This window comes from Miniopterus natalensis, chromosome 11 (genome assembly GCF_054644295.1).
Source record: "Miniopterus natalensis isolate mMinNat1 chromosome 11, mMinNat1.hap1, whole genome shotgun sequence".
Taxonomy (NCBI): domain Eukaryota; kingdom Metazoa; phylum Chordata; class Mammalia; order Chiroptera; family Miniopteridae; genus Miniopterus; species Miniopterus natalensis.
The window spans coordinates 48,260,980-48,288,060 of record NC_142091.1 but is presented as its reverse complement, the minus strand read 5'-3'; the positions used below and the strand labels follow the sequence as shown (position 1 = coordinate 48,288,060).

Here is a 27,081-nt window from a genome sequence, read left to right as displayed (position 1 = left end):
GGCGCCTGAATACTTGGTTTAAAGGATTCATCTTGAAGGAATGATTTATATAATATCCTGTAGGGAAAATAAGCATCAAAGCATTTTGAATGTTATTTGTTATTCAGAAAAAATACCTAAAGTTAGACCTAGAATTCAGCACATGACAATAACTTATCACCCAAACTTCAGAATAAATTAAGAGTGAATTACAACACTACCTTTGCTTTTCTGACAAAGTCTTAAATTCGAGAGTCTTCTCATTCATGAAAGGCCATTAAGCCTTATCATAAGCATAAACAAATACAGAGTTAATATGCATTTTTAGTGTAAGCACGGGTTGTTTAACAGTCAGAGGAACAGATAAGACAGAGCTAGTCACCATTACCTTGGGCTTCTTCCAGTCATCCTGAGGTAGATATCATACAGGAATGCTGGGGCCTTATGGCTTACAGCAATCCAGTAATGATATAAAAGGTGATTGGAGGTTAGATTTACATTGGGCCGTCTGAAGGCCTGTTCGAGAGGATTCCTCTTGAAAGTGGAAATTACATGGTATTCTGAGGAAGAAAAGTTGTGTAACAGCTTTGATAGTAACCATGTAATGAAGTGTTGAAAAAAAATCATGTTTTTACACAGCAAAATATTTTACCAAAGATGTCAAAGTTCGCTCATTTAAAAGACAAACTTTTCTACTCTCTAGTAGCTAAGAGAATCTCAGTATCAGACTGCTGAACTCAAGTGGTTTTAGAGCTGCCGCTGTTTATGAATTTCATTTAGATGAATGAATTTTTGTCACTCTTAAAATCCTTTTAATGTTTTACCGATGGCAGTTTACAATGTCACTTTCTCTATTTCACCTCTCACGATAGCTTCTTTCTTTCTGTTCCTCTTTTCAGATTCTTATTATTGGACTTACTTAAAAAAGAAAAGGAAAATCGTCATCCTTTGCTTATGAGTAATTAAGATGCTCAAATTAATATACATCAACACCTTAAAACAACCCAAATTAACTTCTGTCGTAATTTATGTAGTCTATTCGATGTCAACACATTCAAATCTATAATCATCTTAATACTTTATGGAAATGTGTATTGAGATATTCACTAAAAAATGACATTCAACTTAATTTTTACTGAACTTTAGAATACAATGACAGATTACAAAAAACACCTCTCATTTTAAAGTGTTTTAAAATTATTAAAAGAGCACTATTTAAATAATTATCATAAAATTAAAATCTCCCTAGATTTTTTTTCCTTATGCTCTAACAATCAATCTTTAAATTGAAATAAAAATGCCCTAGAAAAACCTTAGAATAAAGTACATAAAAGATTTACTTTAAAATCAAAATTGATCTACAAGGATGACAAAAATTGTTTAGTTAGGGGGTAAAATAAGACCTATTACTAAATCAATGCCATAAATATATTTTACTTTAAATTTGAAAACATAAACCAACAACTTAAAAATGATTCAATATCAGTAGGCTTTAAATTATACTATTCCCATTTTAGGGCAAGTAACAGCATACACACTACCTGCTGTGAATTTGTAAATTTAAATAGATTAATTAATGGGAAATATTCTAGCAAAATGTATCCATCCTACTTGCTAATTCCTTCATTTATTACTCTCTGGACCACTAGCTATTTTCTGAGATATACCAACTCTTGTAGTTGAAGTGCTATTGCCTATGGATACGCAACATCAGCACTGAGTGTGCCCATGACAGAAAAAAAGCACTGTTTCCATGCCATGGGTATCTATCGGGGCTGCTGCAAAAGGCAGCAGAAAAACCAGTAAGGGTCGGAAAAGGGTGGGACGTAGGACAGGGAGGGAATACACAGCAGGACATTTTTAAATTTGTAAAACACTATTAAGAATAAGGCAATATTGGTAGATATTCTTAAGATGGCAATTAAAATAAGAATAAATTGGTAACTCAGTGGCCTTAATGTCTCATGGGTTATTCTGACATAAGAACTCAGAGAATATTTTAAGTTCTTTAAGATTTATTCTAGCATTCAAAAACACAGGTAAAATCATACCAACTTCACCCCAGTGGAAAGGGTTAGTGCTGCCTGTTGTGCAGTTATACACCATGATGTTCCTTGGTCTGCAAAAACAAAGATCAAAGCAATGAAATATAAAGAGGCCAAACTTGTCAAATCTAAATCTTATGATTTCAAGTAGGAAAAAAAATGAGGATGGGTACCTTTGCTACATTATTTTTAAAATTATCCTTAAAAGATTAATGTTTGCATGTAAATGGCTATTTATACTTTTTCCCTCCCCTGCCAACAATATTATTTATTTTAAAAACACAGACTTTTTATTTTCATATTTTTCTTCCTTGTATAAGTGTCAATTTTCAAATTAAGAAAAACAACAAATAATCTCAGCTCTTCCTATCTCCTTCCCATTTTCAGAGGCTCTAGTTGAAAATATTATGGACTGAATTCCCTTTAACCAGAAACCATATATTCATATAATCATATCCCTCCTTTTTTAAAATATAAAAAATACTGACTTCATAAATAAGAGCAGTTTATTAGAAAACAAAAGTTACTGAAAAGCTTAAAGTGTAGGTGTTACCTATAAATGTCACTACCCCCTTTTAAAAGGAGGCCCATGAGTTGATTAAAACTGCTCTAGTGTAACATGTTTGATATGTGTAAGCCATTCTCTGTGAATTTTCAGCTCTTTATGCCAAGTTCATATCAAGCTTTACTTTGGATTAAAATAATCATCGGTTGGGGGGGAGGGAGTTCATTTTTACTGCCCAATCAACTTGTCTATCCTGTAGGTAGTACATGAGAATTAATGTTAATTCGTAATTACTGCTGATAGGATCACTTGCTATTATTGCCTGTAATAAGCCAACTCTCGCAGTTGGAAGTGATAATGCCTATATATATTGGTATGGGAATATCAGGATTGAGAGATTAATATTAGTCAGTAGCTCTGTTTTTCCCTTCTCAGTTATCATATATTTAACAAGCAACACTGTCACCTCATGTACCTATTAACTCCGGAATACCAGGCTGCCGCAAGACTCGTGTTGACAACTACATCTACAGGAACAAGATCTGCAAGGGCATTGTTGGAGGCACGCATTGTTCGAAGAATTCCTTTCCCTGCCTTTGTTAAAATTAAAAACAACACCTTAAGATATGTAAGTCAGAGTGCATAAATACATATAAAGATATACAGAAAACAGAAAAAATATAGAATATTAAATAAATCAAAAGGTTTACTTACCGCAATAAAGAGACCACTTGGTCCATTAAAGTTATCAATCCATCCCTAATACCAAAAATAAAAAAAGGTAGAGAGCTTATAAATATTATGAAATTAAAGATTTATTATGTGAAATCTACAACTCCACATATATACTTGGTAATTTTCTTCTAAAAACTAAATATTAGACTAGATTCAGGCTAGACTGTTTCTCCTGGCCCCAAATAGAAGCAGTATTTCTCTGGGATTGCAAATGGCTAAATAAAATCATTTTCAAGGGGTTACCTACTCTTCCTTTAACCCTCTGCAAGAATTTTATAAAAAGGAGTTTATACCTGTCAAATATTTTTGTTAAATAAAACCTGTTCAAATTTGATTTATGCGACTTACTGATGCACTATTCTGATTAGGGGGAAATGGTTAATTATCCTCAAAATTACTGAATAAAAATAGGAAAGCAGAATTGTCAAAGCAACAAAGGGCATGCTATCACTTACTACCATTATAGAAACCTAGGTTTTTCCTAAATCAACTTATCTGTTAGTTTATATCTATGTTTGCTCCTACTCCAAGGATTCACAAATGCCATAATGCCTTCCTTTCCTAGAGCAAATTATCATAGGAATCTCATATTCTTCTTAGCTCGTGATCTATACAGGAAGGAGTTTACCTCTTGGGAGGCTTGCCTCTTTTTGGTACTAAAGAGCAAATGAAATAAAATAAGATCCTGAATATTCTCATCTCTATTCCCTTCACTTTTTCAAGGGAAGCTAATCAGCAAATCATTTTAAAAGCCAACAAATGCTGAGGTGTCAAAAGTCCAAGCTCATCAATCACGAAGAAAACACATAGGGCAAGATCTTCTTTGATCAAGACAACATGATAGTCTTTTGATTTAATTTTCAATTAAGATCTTTAAAATGTTGATCTGCATTCCTAAACACAGCATTAAATTAGAAATAAAAATATGATGAACGTGTCCTCTTTCTATAGCCATCTTAAGCCGGCTATATTCAGTGAGGAACATCGCTTAAATCAAACAACTGCCAACTCTTTGAAAATTTTCAATTCCAATTATTTAAAATATTTCTAACAACTTACTGGAAAAGGTTCTTTCCAACTGGCACCAACAATCGATGGCCTTACAATTGCCACATTTAGTTTTGCTCCTTCTTGTTGTACAACATATTCTGCCAGTGCTTTCGTGTATATGTATGTATTAGGTCTGTCTCCTATCAATTTGGGAGTGATATCATTTACGAGGCCATCATCCATCCATCTGGGAAACAAAGAAAGCATGCAAAAATATTTTCAGATGTTTTCCTATAAAATAAAAAACCACCTACTTTGCATATTCAAACATCTATTGTTCTGACCCAATGATTTGACAACTTTTGCTAAAAATATGGGAGTTAGTCTTCTTTTCATTATACATCAACTACAAGTTCACATCTCTTATACCCAATTTCTATATCCAAAAAGGTCTGAAAATCTAGAGTTCTTTCATAATCATATGGTAGGCAGCAAAGCTGATCTGAACTGATTAATGATCTTTCTTTTTTTTTAGAGAACTCACTTAGTATGACTATTCATATACTTTATTATGTGCTTGATCAGGGTTGCTACCCCAGACCTAACTGAAGTTATTTCATATTATATAGTATATAGATTCTATTCCTTTTTAAAATCCAAAAAAATTCCAAAATACAGCTGGCCCCATGGGTTTCAGATTAGGAATTATAGATGTATATATAACCACTGAACACCATATTAATTATACACATGTGCAGTGAACATAATTTACAATAGAAAAAGTCTAATATTCTCAATATTACTGGAAACAGTATGCCCTCACTAGTGAGACTAACAAAAACTAAGATGAACAATAAAATTGAACCGTGCTATAAAATTTATATAGAGTATCATCACCATCTGCAGTTATTCTTTCTGGGAACTTCTCAGTCTTTTTTTGTTTTGTTTTGTTTAAATCCTCACTGGAGGATATGTTTTTGTTTTTTTTAAGTTGATTTTTAGAGAGAGAGGGAGAAGGAGAGAGAGAAACATCGATTGGTTGCCTCTTATATGCACCCTGATCAGGGGTCGATGGGGGATTGAATATGCAACCTGGTACGCTCCCTGACTGGGAACTGAACCTGTGACCCTTCAGTGCATGGGACAATGCTCCAACCAACTGAGCCACACCAGCCAGGAAACCTTCTCAGTGGTTTACATGCCTCTGGTGCAATATTTTGGTTGACACTTGTATTCATCATTTAGAAATTAGTGAGGACTGCAATTTCCTACCATCTTCCTCTACCTCGAACATGACTGCCAAGACATGGGGTCTTAGGGATTTGGCTTTATTCCACTGCTCAGAAAACTTCCATTCCAGCCTCCTCGCTCTTTTATGCGGGAATTATGCCTTCCCACTTACCCCCCTTTTACCCTTCACAGCTTTTCAGCTGCAGTCCAAAAGTACCTGAGCAATGCCTAATATGAAGAAGATCCACCTGTGAGCTGGTTCTGTTGGTAATGTGGAAATTACAAACTCCAGGGGAGCAAAGGGGCTTTTCAATGTCGTTTGCTTTCAGAAACAGGGACTTTCTATTCTCTCTAAGGCCTTAAATTGATGTTTTCCCTCACATAAAATAGTCTGATAAACTAATTTTTAAAAAGAAAAGCCATTAAGTATGTTGCACTGTGGTTTACAATTACTAATGAGTTCATGCTTTGTACAGGTGGCTCAGCTGGTTGGAGGGTTATCTCATACACCAAAAGGCTGTAGGTTCGATTATCAGGCAGGGCACATACCTAGGTTTTGGGTTTGATCCCCAGTCAGGGCACATAAGGGAGGCAACCGATGGATGTTTCTACAACGATGTTTCTCTTTTTCTCTCTCTAACAAATATGTGAAGATATGATGGATCCTGGAAGGTTTTTATAATAATAAAGAAAAGCTTTTTGTTTTTGCTCTGATCCTGTGTTGTTTCACCTAATAAGAGAGCACAGGCTGAATGAAGTAAATGAAATGCTGGTCATGGCATAAGCATACTTCACTTAATCCACATCCAAATATTTCTCATGCAATAGTTGTTGATAGGATCCTAGACCTCAGAAAGATGACAAATAGTAACGCTCAGAGTGTCAATTAAAGGACCATGACTCCTCTGATTCCCTAATAAAGGTACCTCTACAGATATACTTCATTGGTCAAAATAAAAAGAACAATCTTTTAATAAATTAGAAACTTGCTAGTGAATAGGCAATCATTAGTTCCTATGGGTATCAGGTACTTATTCATTAAGACTGATTCTCTGGAAAACAGAGGCCCTAATATCATGGATCAGTCTGTTTCAAAGGCCTTCTTCCAACCACCACACTTGGTCAAAAGTGAAAACTCTACACTGACTTCACCAAGTTATTTAGACATAAATCTATACAATAAAAAAAACATAGATATGCAATAATTTGTTGAATAATGGAGATAAATGTGTTTGTGTACATATACATATATATTATGTGTGTGTATCTATATATGTGTATGTGTGTGTGGGTGTATATATATTTTTATGGAGTGGAGAGAAACAGAAATTGACCAAGAGGTACATATAGATACACTTGGATCCAAACTTTTAGGATCAGAGCAAATGCATATAAATTTCAAACCAACATACTCTAAAGAATCAATCAGTTTCTTGGGATCCACAGGGGGTGGATAGACTACTTCTTCAATATGCTTTCGGTTGCAGTAAGCATATGCTGTTGACACATGCATGAACACATCCAGATTCTTCATTTGTTGTGCAAGGAGAATAAGCTGTCGTGTAGCAATCACATTTAACTGAACAGCATCTCTGTAAAAGAAAAAGTGACAATAAAAAGTTAGGAAGTTGCCCAGCTGGTGTGGCCCAGCGGTTGAACATCGACCTATGTCCAGGAGATTGAGGTTCGATCCCTGGTCAGGGCACATGCCCACGTTGCAGGCTCGACCCCCAGTGCAGGAGGCAGCAGATCAATGACTCTCATCACTGATGTTTCTATCTCTCTCTCTTCCTCTTCTTTTCTCTCTCTGAAATCAAGAAAGACATATTTTTTAAAAAAATTAGGAAGCTATGTCATTTATTTCATCTGCTAAAATAAATCTTATTTCCATTAAAGAGAGACATTTTCTTTACAACTGATCCCTTAGCTCTGATTTTGTGTATTTTATTTCAATATGAAGTACATCCATTCTATCACTCATATTTAAAAAGAAATATTTTCTGATTATAAAATAAATCTCACTAGAATTTTTAAATTGCTCAGAAATAAACATAGATCATTTCTGTGTCTCTGGCTTTTCAGTGTCCATTGTGAAGTCATGTTAGGCTTCTTTTGCATCTTGACTATTAAAAGTATATTGTTTCATTATATGGCTGTATCACAAGAAGAAAATATTAGAATTGTTAATTTTATTTTATTTTTTAATATTTTTATTGATTTCAGAGAATTGTTAATTTTAAAATGCTAAAGCAGTCACCAATAAAACTCAGAAGCATTAAATTATATTAACATATAACCAAATATGAATGTTTATTTCCTTCTTTGTAGCAATTAGTCCAAGCCTCTTAAGATTAGTTACAAAAGGGGTATTATAATAAAAGTAGTACATATGTTACAAAACATACATGCAAGACCCCAAAGTGACCTATATATTCCCTTCTTAAAATTTATTAGAAATAATTTCACAAATACAAAGTAAATATGAAGGAAAAAAATCAATGAAGCATCATCTATTAACAGTAATAGCCTAGGGAGCCCAAATATTCACTATGAATGATTTAATAAAGTAGGTATTTTATCACAATGAAAGACTATAGCCATTAAAATAATTATGACTACTATAAAACATGGAAAATCTAGATGAATATTGAAAAAATACATACATTATGAAGTGAAGTAAGATTAAGAACAAGACTCTGGAATACGCCCTGGGTTCAATTCCTAGCTTGGGTTACCTATCAGATAGAATAGGTGATCTGGTAAAGTCACTCAAGCACTCAGGCCTCAGTTTTCTCACTTATAAATGGGAACAATAATGGAATCTATCTAATAGGATCTGTATAAAATTAAATGAAACAGATAGCTTGCTAGGTAATAGTATTTAGCAATACTAAATAATGGTATGTAGCATTATTCCTAATGCAGTCCCAAAACAGCCATTCAATAAATATTACTTAAGGTAGTAAGATGATGGATAGTTTTTGCTTTCTATTAAACTTACGTTTACAGCTTGAGGTCTGAGGGGGGGAAAGAGTTGAAATACTCAATAACAGTAATACTGTGGTAAAACTGGCATAGTAATATACTGTAGGTGACACTGATACAACTGATCCAAAAGAGCCTAGGACAAAGTACCAGAAAGTATAGAAATGATAGTTACTAATCTAGTTAACATATTAAAATTAACTTAGAGAAAAACTTGTTCTAACCCAAATTTTTCAAACAAAAAGAAATTAAAATTCCCTAAATTTGCTATACTAAGTGAACATTACATAAATTATGTTATATCAACATGATGGAATATCATCACATCATGAAAATTATAACAAAGAAAAAATTAGAAATATAGAAATTGTTTCTATAAGTAAAGTAGAAATTCTATGTTTACATTTTATGTAAAACAATATATGTTCAATGACAGACCACAATAATTTTTCTTTAAACATAAAGTTTTGAGTACTTTCCAAAATTCTTACACTTTCAGTATTTAAGAAAAAAATCCAGCCACTCTTGCCACAGAATCTGGTCCACTGGTCTGTAAAGCAGTGCTTTGATGTCTATCACATTTACAAAACAATGTTTGGAAGAGGTATACAGAGAATATTCTGTTACAGGTTCCTAAGGACAGGACAACAAGTTCTGGGTCACCAGGAATAAGAAATAATTCATGAAAGGAAAAACTCCTGTGCTTTATTTTTTTTTCTCTTAACTTAATAGTATGCAGGAGCCTAAGAAACATACTAGAAGTTAATTTTTTTAAAACGAAGTAACTGGATTGGGGTCTTACAATCATGAGTGTATCTTTTTTCTTCCTTATCTCAACTGAGGGGGAAATGTGTTCAAATGGAAATCTGGCAGCAAAGACATTTCACAGAGAGGATACTATCCGCTAGACTGTAAGGCAATGTGCTATCTTCTTTTGCATTTGCAAAACAATAGGGGTAAGGACAGTAACGTTTTTTGGGAGCAGAACACAAAGGATATTCTGTTACGGGATCCTGAGGATGGTGACAGAGTTTCTGGGTCACTGAAAACAAGAAATAACTAGAGAGGAAACACTCTTGTGCCTTTCTACCCCTTCCCGCCCTTCTGTACCTGAGAGCTCAAACCTAAAGGCATTTTGTGCCAACATAAGTAACTCTTAGTATCGTTGCCAGGCTAGTAACCTCACTCTATTTTACCACCATCCAATTTCTACTCCACTGAAATTCAGGCTAAGACCCTGACATGTTAGATGAGAAAGTATTTAATACTAAACAAAAATAATGTTCTCATTATGTTTTGGTTATCTAGAGTCATAAATGCATACTAAATAATAGTGGCTTTGGGGTAGGGGTGGGGGAAATTAACAAATCTTTGTAATTATGATCCATCATTAATACAGACATAGAAACAAACCACTTTAAAAAAAGAAAAGAAAACCTGAGCTGTCAGTAAATGTTCTTGTTCACCTGTCTTCTACAGACATGTTGGGTTGTTCAAAATCTATGTTGATACTTCTAAGACTTTAAACCAGAGATCTCATACTTGGCATGACAGACACCTGAGTTTATTAAAAATGCAGATTGCTGGACCTCAACCTCAGACACTTTTTAATGTCTGAAGTGAAGACTCTGAAACTGCATTTTAAGTAAGCTCTCCTAGTCATTCTGATCTCTCATTCCCCTCTTCCCCACCTCTGAGAAAATACTATCTAGATGAGACCTCATCAATATTGCTGATTTTTAAAAACTTAATAAAGCTATAAACACAGATGTCTAAGAACCAATTAATCAATCTTAGGGTAGGGGACCCAGACACCTGTAATTTAAATCACATCCAATGCTCTTGCTAAAAATGAGTATTCTCTGGGTATCATCCCCAAACTAAAGGATCTAAATTTGGCATGCACAGTCCAAGACTGTGCCTTTTTAATACATCTTCCAATTCTTAAGATTCAGAATACATTCTAAAGTTTGAGAATCAATGCCCTTAAATGCAACAGTTTCTAGATCTTTTCTAACCACCAATCTTTACTTGCACTTCTTTCTTAACACCTACTCACAGTCACTAATGTATACTTTTCAGAAACTCCTTATTTTCTATCCTATATTATGGTTATTTAAGCATATTCCTACTCCTCTATTAGACTGTATGGACTTAGCAAATAGGATCTGTGGGCAATTTCTCTTGGTTTTTCCCAAAATAATGAGCACAATGTGCCGTTTTTTATTTGTGGGTTAACTTAAAAAGTAGTTATAAAGAGTAACTGTTTTGTGAGTAGTTATTATATGCCAACCCACAGTATTTTAGAATGTCTGGCCCAAATCTAATGTAGTATCACCATTAAATGTGCTTCACAGAAAACAATAATTTTAATGATGAGGCTTTGGTCTGCAAACCTGCATGCCTTGACCAGGAAGAACAATAAATTTTCTTGTTCACCTATCTACCACCCCCTCTATGGTATCTCTAGTACAGAAGAAAGGATAATAATGAAAAGATTTCTCTTTCATTAATGGTAGCCTTGCTTACCCCAGGGGAACAGAGAGAGAGAGAAGGCACCCTGAAAGCACTGTACTTTGATGAGTTTCACCCTAATTACTGTTGCCTGTTCCAAGGACTATACATACCACAATTACCTACATCTATATACTTTTTTCTTGAAAACAGTTTCTTAAGGCTGTGTGAACTCTTTCTTTTGGTTATGAAAAAAGTAATAAAATATAATAAAAGCTAGAACTGTGGAGGAAAAATATCCGTTAGATTGACTATTTCATACTAAAAACCTACCTGTAATTGCACTATTCAAATATAATTGGCAAATATCTAAAGACATGTCTATAAATACACATATATACATTTTATGAAAATGTGATTATACAATAGTTCTAACAAGATTCTTTTGTCACTTTTCAATCATGAATACCTAATAGCTGCATAAAAAGAAATAAAAAATAATTGGTTATTATTACCCAGTAATAAAGTCAAGATTAGAATTAAGGTATGTAATTCCAAAGCTCATCAGCTTTCTATTACACAGTGCTGCTTCAACTTCCTCAAGTATAAACTAGATTTGCCCATACTACTACAGTGGGTAATGTTAGCATGGACTAAAATATTGGATGAGAAAATACCCTAAAAACGATAAAGGACTATTACATGAATATAAGGGACTATTTATAGTGCCCTCACCTAGAATATAGGCAAAACACATTGTGATGCTTTGGCACTGAACTCTCACATTATAGAATGTCGATTAAGGTTTACACTTCCATATTGAAGGCAATATGGGGAATAATCTCAATTTAATTAATCAGAATTTAATTTAAAAGCATTTTAAGAAAAGGGCCTTCATGTAATTGTGAAACCTAAAGAAGTCTGTACCAATTTAACTGGCATAGACAGTACAATTAGATTAACATTATAAAATTGTATTTTGAACATACCATCGAAAAGAATGCTCTGAATTAAATGCCATTATTTGAAATGCATATTTGTTCATTTTTTAAAATAGCGAACATCAGAATGGTTTTTTTTCTTGAAAGAGGCATCTTGAATTAAGTCCAAATTATTTTTTAAATTAAAATTATATCCAGTGTACCTTGCCCCTAACACAGCTAACAAAGTTTTAAAACAAAAACAAGGTATGACTTAAATTTGTAAGCTGCTTTATCTTCCTCTGCAAATCTGAGCTGGTTTTAAATTTTCAGATGGATATATGTGAGTAGAAAAATAAAGCTGCTGAGTTATAGGCTTCTCAAAGGATGGAGATAAGAAGAAACAGACACTATTGGTTGTTAAGGCTAACACTCCTACCCAAGGTGAATTTTCCTTTCTTCTACTCTCTAACTCCTATTTCTTGGCTTTCCCCTGTCCCATATTAACATGCATGGCAACTTCTACTAAATATACACTAGCTATCCAATGTTTTTAAACTGATAACAAGAAAAAGGAAATTCTTTTCACATTGTGTAGGACATTGAAAGCTACAAGCAACTGTTTCAAATCACTTTCAAAACAACTTGACTGAAAAGTAGAATTCAAATTAGATCTTTTAACCATGTTGAAGTTCAAATATCAGAAAAATATCTTTACTTACCTTAAATTTTCATTAAACCTGACTGTCGCTGCACAGTGAAATATAATATTGGTAGAATCTATGATGACCTCTTTATCTTCTTCACTAAGAGCCAGCTTAGGCTGGGTAAGTTCACTGTTGATTGCTATAATTTTCTCCCTAAAATCTGGATTTTCATCTCTCAATCTGTCAAAGAGCTATTAAAGGGGGGAAAAAATAGTTTAGGGCAGCATTTTTCAACTTTTAAAACCCATGATCATCTCCCTCTTCCCCACGGCGGATCACTATTTTTAAAACATCGACTATGCAAATCCTAAGGTTGCTATTCTTAACTGTTATCATTCCATAGAGAAAACACCTTATGAGGCCCACAGTATTATCTTCATTTCATAGGTGAGGAACCTGAGGAATCAGGGAGGTTAAGTAACTTGCCCAAGATACAGAGCTGGTAGTTTGCAGTTAAATTTGAACTGTCCATGCCTTTGTTGATTAGATGATATTATCCCTCAGAATAGACTTACGCAGAACAAATATCAGCACAATGTTTAAAATGACCATTCAGATTTCTAAAATCCAGACTTTAATTTACAAGGAAAAACTAGATAAGTAAACAGACGATTAAAATATAGTGTTATAAGTAATAAAATAGGGGTAATATTACAGTGCTATGGGCTGCACAGGAAGAAACAACTAACTCAGCTTGAGAAAGACCTGAGATTATAAAGTGGAAGAAAAGTGTTCCAGGCCGAGGAGCAGTGTGTGTAACCATTAGAAGTGAAAGAGGATTGATATATTTGAGACATTAAAAATAACTCAGCAAGGCCTGGCCAATGACTGGGTGTGAGGGTTAAGGAATATAAAGTCCATGAGGACAGGGGTCGCATCTGTTTGCTCAGTACGTGGGCCCTAAATATAAACAGCAGAGTGCTGGGTGAGACAGACATGATAACCATTTGTTAGGGAAATAAGTTCAGTAGGTGGAAAACACTGGAAGTGAAAGTAGTACAGTTACAAAGATACAAGTTTGCGAAGGTTTTTCAAAAACTGTTTTGTGACTGTTGAGTATAAAGTGCCTATGTGACCCCAGAAGACAGGTCTAGTGGCGGTCACTGGCTCTGCGGGTCTGGAGTTCAGAGAAGGGAGCGCCAGACTGACACAGATTTTACCAACCACACCCCGGTAACAGCAGTGCTGGGTACCCACGGTCCAGGCCACATGAAGCTTTTTCCAAATCTAATTTGAAGCACAGCTATTCATCTAACATAAAACAGACAGTGCCGAGTAATCACCTAACTGGACCTAGTAAGAAGAGATCAAGCCTAGAACCAAACTTTGAAGAGTATCAATATTTAAGGGGCAAGCAGAGAAAAAGAACCTGAGGAGTGACCAAAAAAGTACTTAACACCTTGAATACATACTTTTTTATTTCACATTTTTTCATTCTCCCAGATTGCTAATAATCTTTAATTCCCTTTCATATGATATATCTCCAACCAAGACATGACCATGCTGCTTCACAAGTTACATCACAAACACGATACTCTTCCCTCCTCTAGCCACCATCTCTATTCAATACTCCTTTCCCCCACTGGTACCCCAATTAGTTCCTACTTTATTACATTCACTAATGAATGCCCTCTTTAATATACTTTACTCCCCCTCCCAGAATTTATTTCATGGTCAACTATTTTAATTTAGTGGAGTTTCTTTTCCCAGAGACATTCCTATAAATTAGCGGTTCTCAACTTGGTGCCATTTTTGCCTCCAGGGAACATTTGTTGATGTCTGTAGACATTTTTGGTTGTCACAACTGGGAGGGTGAGGGAAGGAAGCAGCTGGCATCTAGTGGGTAGAAGCCAGGAATGCTGCCGTCATCCTACGATGCACAGGACAGCTTCCAATAACAAAGAATTATCTGGCCCAAAATGTCAATTGTGCTGAAATCGAGAAACTCTACTATAACACAATGTCCCATTATGGTGTATGCTTTTTGCCTATGTTCTTTACATCTGCTTGAAAATCACTGTAGGCTTACCTGTAAGTTTCTTACTAACTTTAAGTGTACATTCACTGCTACCTGCCATAAAAACTACTCATTTACTGACTCGCCAGTAACGCTATACATAATGGAGCATGAGTGGCCCTAGGATTAAGTGGCAGGATGTGTGAGACGGGAATTAAACATATAAGAAAAATGTATAATTTGTGGAGTATTCTAGTGAAATATTTTAGACAAATATTTGGGGAAAATTCATTTTTATGTTGAAAATAATGTCCATATGTTTAGGCTAAGTCAAAAAAGTTCAATGAAATTTTGGCCTTCAAGTAGAAGATACTCTTTTTCTTAACAAATTAGACTTACTGTGGAGGGAAAGTTTTAGAAGCACTGCCCTGGAGACCCCAAAGGGGAGCCCCAAATCTTTCATATTATACTCAGGCCCTTAATTTCAACTTCTACACTCTCTCTTCCTTCCCTCCTCCCTCTTAAAAACTCTCTAAACTATAGGCACCGTTAAGGCAGAGACTGTCTTATTTATCCTTGAATTCAACCCCCTGCATCAAGTCAAGTGCCTAGCACTAAGTAGGCACAATAAATGTTTTCTGATAAATAAATAAAATGAATATGAATAAATACTATAATTGAAATTCCTTTTGGGGATATGCCTACAGCATCAAATTCCTTATGTGTCCCAAATTTGAGCTCATAGAATTCTTATAACTTTTGCTTCTGACCCTAACTTCATTCTCTGAATCCTTACTGCCAAGCTTAGGTTCAAATCAATTCTGGGTGTCTGTAAAAGTTAACTCTTTCCTTAAAGTATGAACATTTGCCCCTATTAGGTGTATCAATAAGAATGTACCAGCAGGCTGTCCTCAAATGATCTAAGCAACACTGTACACTCTTACTCAGCAGCAGTTCTCAAGTGTGGTCTAAGGATCCTAGAAGTCACCAAGACTATTTTAGATAGTTCACAAGGTCAAAACTATTTTCATACTAACAGTAAGACATTATTTGCATTTTTCACTTTCAATCTCTCACAAGGATAGAGAGGAATTTTCCAAAGGCTACATGTGTGATGACATCATCACTTTGATGGCTAATGGATTATGTGCTTGTATATTCTTTACTTTACAAATTTGTTTTACTTTCTAATATGATAAATATCAATAAGATACTGAAGCAAAACTTCACAAAACAAAACCTCTTTGAAGTCCCCAATAATTTTTAAGAGGATAAAGTGGTCTGGAAATGTAAAGCCTGAGAATCACACTGCCTTTAATGAACAGAATCTTTCAACCTATTTGGCAGATATGAAAAAGTATAGCCACAAGGTAATGATATAAATCTGCATTACACTGCAGTCAATCTATCAACTCAAATAATTTTCTCGTGAATTAGAGCTCAGTCCATCTTCTCACTTCTTGGGGGAAAAACTGAAAATGAACTTTGTACCTATCATACTTTAAATGATGGCAAATACTTCAAACACAGTTATTTTGTTTATGTTGATAAATGAAATATTAACTCCCATCTTACTTTTAAAAGTAAGTACCTAGAAACTTCATGTGATAATTCTTTGAGTTTAAAGTTAATATCAGCTACACTTTTCTCATGTGTAAGTATAGGTATTTGTCTGAAGCGCTCTTCCTCGAGTCAAACAAGCAAAACTTTTAAGTAATAATAAACTAACAATTTTATTCTATTTAGGAGGCAGAAAGATCACCTAGAGAGAGGAGGAGCGTTGGTAGGGAATACCCTAGCACTTAATATTCACTTTACACGCTTTATACAGAGCCCAGTAAAATAAAAATCACAGCTTGCCCTGATGTTCTTTCCACCGATTGAGCAGTTCCCATCTCAGAGCCTTTGCTCTTGCCATTTCCTCTGCCTGAAACACTCTTCCTCCACATTCCCACATGGATTCTTCCTCATTCACTCAGGACTTTGCCCAAATGTCACCTCAGAGAACTTTTCTGACCATTGGACCTAAAGTGGCACCTCCATCACTCTAAAAACGATTTCTCCCATTGTACCGCAAAGCCTTCCATCATCTTTCCCTTACTTTCTTATCTATTGGGGAAGAAATGTTATGAAGTGGAAAAATAATAGGGATTTGTTATCAAGTCACCTGTGTTATCTCCACCATCAATCAGCTACATAACCTCAGATAATATTATAAACTCTTGAGACTCATTGTCCATATTTGTAAAATGGGATCTAGCAACATCCGCCCCTACCTGAGCATAAGCTCTGGGTGGACTGCCAGAATTACACATTGGCTCAAACACTCACTAACTATATGATCTTATAAATGGGAATAACACCAGACTTACCTTAAAGAGTTATTGTGATAAACACATGTGACATGCTTTGTACACAATTACTGGCACAAGGTAAGTACTCAACAAATGTCAGTTACTATTAACTAGCTACTTAATGGATTTCTCATAAAGATCAAAACCGACTGGAAAACAAATCATGTCTAATAAATTTTTTATTTATTAACTCTAGAGAGTTGTAAGTCTATAATTAATCATTGTATCTTTTTACACTTTTCAGCAATCTTTAACTCAGAGTGATTCAGAGGTTTCTGGTTTTGTTTTTGTTTTTCAAATGTAAGTCATTAAAGGTTAAAAGGTACCACTACCACATACCTATCCAATAACTAAAAAATTACATAGCTAACTATACTAAACTTACTATGAATGAATGTCAGATAAATTCATTCATTTTGAGAGTATTCAAAAGCTTATGACTGTGAAATAATTTTACTCTAGCTCATTTCCATTTTTTCTTAGCAATTCAGGGGTAGGCAAAAGTAGGCTTATAGCTGTTTGTATGAAAAACAATACAATAATTAATTAATAATACAAGAATAAACTGTTTCACATACTCACAACTGTAAACCTACTTTTGCCTACCCTATATTTTTCTAAAGGTTCAAAATGTATGACATATTCTTGTACTCTATTTGACCCTTCTGTCATGTTCTTATTTGTCAAATAGGAGTATGTGACTTTGCTTCCCTTTAATACTGTTGTAGGGAGCAATCAGTGCTTACAAATTTTTAAGTGGTATCAAAGTATATTGTCTCACGGCATAGGAGGTCGTTAGAAACTACCTCTTAATTATGATGATATTCTGAAGTCTACTTAAAATACCTAGTAGTCACAAATAACCTGCTCAAATTTTCTAAAAACACATTAAATACCTACCATAAAAGTAATTTAGAACTTGTTATGCAATTTTACCCATCATAGAGAAAAGCTTTTTTCTCCTACTGATCACAAGTCATATCCAGTTTACTGCCATTCTGTAGGGTATTTTTTACTAAATTTTTTCAGAATACTGAAGAAATATATACACAACCACCACTTTTTCCTCTCCTCCAAATTATTATTTTCCACACTTACCTTGCCACTGATGACTTCTTCTACTCGCTCTTGGGGTGTCTGTCCAGCTTTCTGCCTCACCAAAACATACACTAAATTCACCTTAGGACAAGACCTCAGCAACTTTTCCAGAAGCACCTTCCCTAGGAAACCAGTAGCTCCAGTGAGGAGAACATTCTTGCCTTCATAGTATTCTGGTATTGAAACCATTCTGATCCTAAGGAAAACACAACAAGTAGGCATTAATTCAAAGATGTATGTTCATTCTTATGTACTAAAATCTCTTGGCATTCAAATAAGTATTTTAAAAGACAGGCAAAAAATCAAAGTTGAATGTTAACAAAAGAAGACTAACTTCTGGTTCACTGCAGTAAGGTAGAAGAAAATAAGGAACTGCAACTACGGCTTCTAATCCCTGTGTTTTCCCCCGATCACCTCAGACAAGTCACTCACCTTTTCTGGGCCTGGGTTTGTTTAGTATAGTTTGTAATAAATGGCTTGTAAAAAGTCCTTCCAGCAATAAGAACTCAACTCTTCATTTAAACCTCAGTTAAACCCTAAACACGAATGAATGGTGTCTGTCTCCAAAAGGATTTATAACACCAAATAGAGGTCAGCAGCAAGACTCAATTGCCTGGCTTGTGTAACGTGGCAAGGTGTCACATTCACCTATCATTACCAGTTGAAACAAGAAGAGGTAACACCAAGTCCTTTCTCTGACATGTCTATAGTGACAATGTATTCAAAAGGTGCTTCAATCTCCCTTTTTAAAAAGCTATACTAGAAATACATGGCCTGACTTCTCCTCCTTATCCAAATTCCACTGAACCAGCAGGAAAGACAGTATGCTAAGAGAGTGAAGAAACAAAAGAACCATGATAAATGGAAAAAAACAAGATGCAGAAGGATTCATGCGGTATGTCACTATGCAAAGCTCAAACACATTCAAAACAATGCTCTTTATTGTTTAGAAATACACACAATATTAATAGATGCACGAGGGGGCTGCGATACAATCAGAGAAAAGCATAAGGAGTTTCGATTGCACTTATTTTTTATTTAAGCTGTGGAGTAGATACATGTGTTTTGTGTCCAAATTTTTCATAACTGTAAGAAGAATTCATGATAATCTGAAAATAAGAAATAGACCCAACAATAAGCAGGAAGGAAGGAAGAAAGGGACAGATGGGAAAGGAAGGGCAAGGGCAAGGGCAAGGGCAAGGGCAGGGGCAGGGGCAGGGGCAGGGGCAGGGGCAGGGCAGGGCAGGGCAGGGCAGGGCAGGGAAGGGGAAAAAAGGAGGGGAAGAAATTCTAAAAGAAACAGATGAGATTGATTGGCCAAAGAAGCCACAGCATAGGAAATAACAAACTGAGCAAAACAAGCATAGGCAAGGACTATAAGGAAACAAGAGCTGCCCCAGCCCCCTAAACAGAAAACACCAAACTCAGGAAAAGAAGCTGAATTAAGGGAAATCAATGTAATTAAACGATTGCTCACAGAACAGCAGAGCCACTCACGACAGTCTTACTTCCTGTATAAACTTTGGTTCCCCAGGCTTAGTATCCAGATCTCGGAGAAGAGCATCCAGCATGGGGGTGCTAGGGATAAAAGAGAAGTAGGGCTGAGCCTGAGGCTGTGCCAAACATCCACATATGGAGGTGGGAGAAGAGGGGGATCAGGAGAAAGGAAACAAAAACAACCTAAAGAAAAGTCTTCATAGCACTGGAGCCCCAGAATAAGTTTTAGGTCTCCAACCTAACTGGCTGCTTCTGGCCCTTAAAGCAAACTCCCGCAGAGCTCTCAATCAGTAATCCCATTTGGAGAAAAGTTCTTTTAGAAAAACAGACCTCAAAACACTGAGAGGAAGCCAATGTCAGCTACCAAAACCAACCATCTTAGTCCTCTGTAAACATAAATAGATAACCAAAGATCACCAGATATCTATAAAGTACTTACAAAATAAGAGGGACCAAAACAAAAAGCAATAGAATCAACAACAAAGGAAACTAAGGTAGTAAAAAATTTAAAGAGAGTTTAAATTCTAATAAATATCCTCCAAACCACTCACAGAATATTGCATCCATAAGATAACAAACTACTATGAAAAAGGAACAAAAAATAAGATAGCACTTGGAAATCAGAAATTCAGATACACAAAGAAAATCCAATAAATACACAAACTATCAGAATTATCAAGTGAATTTTAAGGTCACTAGATACAAGGTACATAGAAAAAAAACATATTCCTGTACACCAAAAACACACAGAAAATTAAGTCAAAAAACAAACAACTATATAGACAATAGTACCATTCAAAACACCAAGAAATTATGGAAAATAGAAAGTATTGATGAGGAGGTAGAAAAATTGGAACCCGTGGACATTGCTAGTGGGAATGTAAAATGGTTCCACTGCTGTGGGAGTTTGTGGCTTCTCAAAAAGTTAAACACAATTATCATATGGCCCTGCAATTTTACTCCTAGGCTTATACCCCAGAAGAACTGCAAACAAGTACCCAAACAAGAACATGTGCGTGAATGTTTGTTTACAGCAGCACTGTTCACAAGAGACATTTATCTTGGTAGTGAGCTTACTTACCTGTTTGGTTCTATAGTCCCCTCATCTCTAGAATATAGACAGCATACCCACTGCCCCCTCACTTTATAGCATTTGTGTGAGGGTAAATGTAATAAAACACAAAAGACTGGGCACATAATTATATCCCTCTACATCTTTGGCAGTGATTCTCAGTATGATCCCTTGGTAATCAGTCTAATCCACAATATTTCAGTCTGAAAATCTTTAATGGTCCTTTTTTTTCTGGAGTCATTTACTTATGAGCATTATTTTTTGACTAGGAAAAAAAATTTTATTACCAAAGTAAGACTAATAGTTATTTTATCTCTGGATATATATTGGTATATTCACATGCACAGATACCCATTTTTTAATTTTGGGAAAGAAATTAATGATTTTAGTAGAAACAGGCTTAAATCAAACTTTTGAGGGCTTAATGCAACAAATGATGAGCAATCCCTTCTAACTAGCTGAAAGAAGGGTTAAGAAGCCTTCGAATGCTTTCTAAGGTAGGAAATCACGCTATAGTCTCAGCACAGCTTTATTAAGAGCAATATACCCAGGTAATCCCTCTACCCTGGATGGTGGTATAGATCTAGAGCTCTCCTAAAACTACTAGTACAACGGAAATGGGTGCAGTCACTTTGGAAATCTGTTAGGTAATATTTACTGAGGCACACCAAAAGATGTGAAGAACAGGAAATTCATAGAGGTATTATTTGTAACATCCTAAAAGTGGAAAAATTTCAAATATCCATCAAAGGTAAAATGGATAAATAATGGCATATTCTATCAGGAAAATTCTTAAATTTTAGCCAAAGAACCCAGATGCAAAGACACATTTAGTGTGATTCCATTTACATAAATTTCAAATATAAGCAAATTAATCTAGATGTCAGAAGTTACAATCAATAGTGGTTACCTCTGGGGAGGAAGGGTGGACCACTAAGTGGGTCTTCTGTGTTCTAATATTTTCTACTTCTTGACCTGTCTCTGATTACACAAGTGAATTCACTTTATGATTATTCCCTGATTAAGCTGTACTTGCAAACTTCTCTGTATTAGACTTCAAAGGAAGTTTCTTTTTAAGATGCTCTTTCCAACATTAAAAGGTGTTTTGTTTTTTTAATGACCTTCCTAGAACTCACCATCAGTTTTAAATAATTCTAGAAGAGCCATCTCCAAATTTAAGAACCACAGTTGATTTAAGGCAGGTTGCTAAGAACCAAACTTTGAGAAACACTGCCTAAACCATTTTCAAGGTAAAATGGAATAACAAAACAGGATTAAAAAGTCTTTTGACCTAACCATGAGAATCTAGTACCTGTCCAGCTCAGGTAATAAAGAGCTTCTACCTGAAGACCCCACCCAGTCATTGCACTGAGAAAAGACCTGGCAGAGCTTTACAAGGCCCGACTTCACCAGTAATGTAGGAGGTACATAGCAGCCCATTGCCTTAAATCTGAAATCTGTTACGCAGCAGAGGAGCCTGAGGCATGTACCTGAGAAGCTTCAGATTATTCCCTATTCTCACAGTGTGAGTCTAGACCAGAAGCTGCAAACTACTGACCCGAGACAAATCTCTCCTATTCCATTTTAATAAGTGAAATTCTATTAGAACACAGGCACACACAGCTTTGGGATTATCCACAGTTGCTTTCTGTATTATTGTCATTTATAATAAAAAATACATATTTGGTCTTCATCCCCATTCCTGGCTCACAGCCCCTAAAATCCTTGGAATTTCCTAAGGAGGAACGCAAACAAAACAGGTGTTTCCTGTTAATGAGGTGACTTCTGGACCCCATTCAAGGGTGGAGGCTGGTTGCTTTAGGAGCCAACCCCGTGGTCAGAGGATTGGAACTCTTAGCCCCACCCCCTAAAATCCTGGGAGGAGAGAGGGGCTTGAGGTTGGCCAATAACTTAGTCAGTCATGACTATGTAAAGAAGCCTCCATAAGAACCCAAAAGGACAGCTCATGGGCCCCTTTTGGAGAGCTGCTACAATGGGGAACTAAAACTCTTCCATGTGCCACTGTACTGGGCGTCAAGCTACACAAGAGCAGAAACTCCTTTGTTTGGGGCCACACCCTACATATCTCTTCATCTGGCTGTTGATTTGTATCCGTTAATATCCTTTGTAATAAATCGGTAAACTAGTGAGTAAATGAGTTTTCTTGAGTTCTGTAAGTCTTCTAGCAAATTAATTGAAAGCAAGGAGAGGGTTGTGGGAACCTCTGACAACCTGTAACAACCTGGACTTATAACTTCCATCTTGAGTTGAAGGGGTCATTGGAACATCAAATTTGTAGCCAGTAGATCAGAAGTACAGGTAACAAACTGGGCTTGTGATGGGCATCTGATGTGGAGAGTGGTCTTATGGGACTGAGCCCTTTATCTGGGCAGTCTGAAGCTATCTCCAGGTAGATAGTGTCAGAATTGAGCTGACTTCTCAGACACCCTGCTACTGTCCGAGTATTGCTTGTTGGTGTGGGGAGCCTCCTACATATACTTTGGAATTGGGTCTAGGAACCCTTTTCACTTTTATATTACAAGAGCAGTGTTGAATAGTCACAACAGAGGCTTTATGGCCCACAAAGTCTAAAATATTTACTGTCTGGTCCTTTACAGAAAAAGTTTGTGGACCCCTGGCCTAGACCAAGATCCTGAGTTTCTGTCCCAGTTCCTGGGTTAATACTCTGCTTTCCCACGGAGCTTTAAATGCAGACTTAAACGCTATTCCTCCTGGCTGAACTCCTCAGTCTGCCCAGCTCTCATCAGTTTCCTCTCCCCATAACTTGTCCCTAAACCTAAAGCCTCTACCTAGAAATTCTATTTAAATCCTAATAAATTCTGGACCCTCAGGAACCCTATGGAAATGAAACATTCCAGTGATAAATAAAGCCATATCCATAGACACCCTGCGACCAGTTCCTCCAGGCACAAAAACCCACTCAAATATTTTTAGCAGTCCAATTTAGAACCAAGTTCATGAGACCCTAGCCCCCACACAAACAGTAATCTGTATACCTTCTTTGGGAGGTTACAGCCTTTCAGGCCAGGCAAATTCTCTACTAGCACTTCCCTAACTTTAGCGTTCACACAAATGACCTGAAGACTTTAAAACACAGACTCTAATTCAATAGGTCACACACAAGCAAGATTCTACTAGACCACCCAGCCAGAGTGTCTCAATTGGTTGAGCGCTGTCCTGTGCACCAAAAGGTTGCAGGTTCAATTCTCGGTCAGGGCACATGCCTGGATTTCGGGTTCAATCCCCGGTTGGGGGTCATAACAGAGGAAAACTGATTGAAAAACACTGATGTTTCTCTCTCCTTCTTTCTCTCTCTCTCGCCTCCCCCCTCCCCTCCTCTCTCTAAGCACCTCCTCAGGTAAGGATTAGGAGGAAAAAAAAGATTCCACTAGACCACAGCCCACTGTTAGCTTACCACTGAAGCCCAGCTTCCTGAGTGCCAAGATTATTTAATAATCTGCTTACTGAAAAGGAGCAAAATATATATATACATATATATTAGGAATATTCCACTTTTCACATACACACAAACACATACACACACACCTTTACATTACATATCAATGGTCTCAAACATAAAATGCAATGTTTCAAAATGCTACAATTGGCCAGAAAAGAAAGTATATCAGATCAAAGAGAAAGGGACAATTCCTGTTAACATATAAAGATCATTTGTAATCTAATAAAAAAAGACCAACAATTAATTAGATGGACAAAAGATATAAATGGAAAGTATACAGAAAAAAATATACAAATGGCTCTTAATCGTTAGTAGACACTCAACCTGATTCATTCAGAAAAATCCAAATTAAAATGACAAGATTCATTTTTTACAAAGGCAAAAAAAACTGATAAATCAACAAAGGTAATAGAGACTCTTATATTGCTCATAGGGCTATAAATTAGCACAACCTCTAGGAGGATGGGTGGGGTAGGGTGGGGGTTTTGAGGGGGATCTGACAGCACCTATCAAATTTTAAATGCCCATTACCTTTGACCCTGCAATTCTATTTCTAAAGATTTATCCTGAAGTTAATCTGTAATGTGTAAAAAATGATGTGTTCATTGCAACATTGATAGCAAAAGACTGCAAACGAAACGTCCACCAATAGGACACTGGGAAAACTGGCATATTTCTATAATGGTATACTGTGCTTCTAAAAAAAGGAATGAGGTGGTTTAACATATATTGTTATGGAAAAGCATTCATGATAAATTTTAAAAGCCAAGATGAAATAATGTCTAATAATACCACCTTTTATGGAAAAGGTAAAGGAATAAAAAAAGAGCATGTATATACTTATAAATACATAGATTATTTCTGGCAAAAAAAAAAAAGCCAGAAAATTGATGGTTGCCTCTAGGAGGGATAAATGGACAACTGAGCAACAGAGCTGAGGGGCAGTTACTCTTCATTATATATCCTTTTGCACATTTTAAAATTATGTACTATGTGCATGTATATACATTTTTTAAAACTACTATTTTTGTAAAATAGAAAAATCAGAGGATGCCAAAAAACATATATATATATATATATTTAAATATATCTTTATTGATTTCAGAGAGAGGAAAGGAGAGGGAGAGAGAGAGATGGAAACATCAATGATGAGAGAGTCATTGATTGGCTGCCTCCTACACGCCCCAGACTGGGGGTCAAGCCCACAACCCGGGCATGTGCCCTGACGGGGAATCGAACCCCAATCTCCTGGATCCTAGATGCTCAACCGCTGAGCCACGCCCAGCTGGGCCAAAAAACGTATTTAAAAGAATAAATGTTCCCCTCAATTAGCCAGTCTCCACTATCTTTTGTCTAACATTTTACAAACTCATTTTCATGTTATTAGAAAAAAACTGACAAGTCTTTTTTAAAGTAAAAATAAAATACTAGCATCATGTTAAGAAAAAAAGGTATTATCTTCTGCTAATCTTAATTACTTAAATTTTCATTCCATTTATCTATTAGATGAAAAATCTATTAGATTAAAAACCAGATGACAAGTATACTTAACTATGAAAGTGTTGATTTCCTAAATGGAATGTGAGAAATTCACCCTCCCTCAAGATAATGTTGATCTTGAGGATCAGATGCCCCTCCTGAGAGATCCCCTATGTTCACCATATTTATCAAGCAGTCAAGTACACAGAACTACCAAATACAATTCTGCAGTAAAGTCTAGACTAGCTCTACCTGTATGTTTCCTTCTGTACTAATAAATATTGAACACAAACAGTAAAATCTGACAAATAGCATTTGTAAGGACTCTTAGTTCCTTGTTTTAGCTACTACAAAATTTCCCCCACCTACAGCTATAGGTCCATTCAGTTGTCTATTAAAAAAGGTTCCTGCCGCAGCCAGTTTGGCTCAGTGATTAAAGCGTCAACCTGTGGCCTGAAGTGTCCCGGGTTCAATTCCGGCCAAGGGCATGTACCAAAATATTCTAAACCAGAAGTTGGCAAAAATTTCTGTGAAGGGTCAGGTAGTAAATATTTTCAGCTTTGTGGGCCATACAATCAATCTTAGTAACAACTACTCAATTCTGACACTTGAGGCACAAAATCAGCCATGGATAGTAAGCAATCGAATGGACGTGGCTGTATTTCAATAAAACTTTATTCAGAATAACAGGTCGACAATTTGCAGGACATAATTTGCCAACCTCTTTTCAAATAACGATTCACAATATTCCATATTCTGAAAATGAACTACAAATGAGAAAGGCATCTATGGGAAACCAGCAAGGTCTAAAAATTCATTGCTTATGATTTCAGTATTACTAGTTACTGTGCATATCATCGTAAAATGAACAGTAAGTACTTGTTTGAGATAATAGCTTCAAAAACAAACCAACATTTCTGAACGCCAGGATTCAGAAATATCAATATGCCACAGACTAGATGCAAAATGAAGACATGATCTGTAGTCTTTTCAAGATGTGTAGAAAAATCTGTGTTTTCAAAGGAAAGCCCATTAAGATGTTCAGGGGTGAGGCTTGGGCAATATTATTTTGGAGAAAAGGATACAAGTGAAGAGCACAGAATATAATCCTGTCACAGACTCAGAAACCCTAGACCACTACCCTGTTAAAAAACATCTTGATACAATAATTAAAAAAAAACACAGAATTTAAAGAGGTCAAGAGCTAACCCAACACTCTGACAAGAGATAAAGGTCTGTTTACATACTGTATACAGGTCTAAAAGAACCTAGCTTATTCTTCTCTACAGGAAGGTATGTTATTTACAATTTTATAAATTGTATATTTATATTTATAAAAGTTATGTATGAGGGATGGGGGCAGGAATAGAGATACACACATGGTAAATATCACATAAATATGAAAATCCCCCAGAAACTGACCATGAAGGAATCCTATATGAATATACCTCTGCTTCCTCCTCCCTGCCCCCCTTTTGTATATTTTTCCACTAAAAGGGAAATAGGGATTAGGTATCTCTAACCAATGGAAATGAGTAACTGTCTAATCCAGAAGTTCATGAACTGGGGGTGGGGGGTGGGGGGGGTGTCTAG

At 35.8% G+C, this 27,081-nt stretch overlaps 1 protein-coding gene across 1 annotated transcript in view; it reads right to left on the bottom strand.

Moving 5' to 3' along the window:
* Window positions 1-27,081, bottom strand: part of FAR1 (fatty acyl-CoA reductase 1) — a 54,135-nt gene that overhangs the window by 14,093 nt on the left and 12,961 nt on the right. The window contains exons 2-9 of the mRNA XM_016225202.2: window positions 17,960-18,155; window positions 12,566-12,741; window positions 6,897-7,076; window positions 4,324-4,501; window positions 3,244-3,288; window positions 3,005-3,123; window positions 2,031-2,098; window positions 368-539 (exon numbers count right to left, since the gene is read on the bottom strand). Coding sequence (XP_016080688.2) covers window positions 368-539; window positions 2,031-2,098; window positions 3,005-3,123; window positions 3,244-3,288; window positions 4,324-4,501; window positions 6,897-7,076; window positions 12,566-12,741; window positions 17,960-18,148 — 1,127 coding nt within the window. The 5' untranslated portion in view covers window positions 18,149-18,155. The remainder of the gene's footprint in view (window positions 1-367; window positions 540-2,030; window positions 2,099-3,004; window positions 3,124-3,243; window positions 3,289-4,323; window positions 4,502-6,896; window positions 7,077-12,565; window positions 12,742-17,959; window positions 18,156-27,081) is intronic.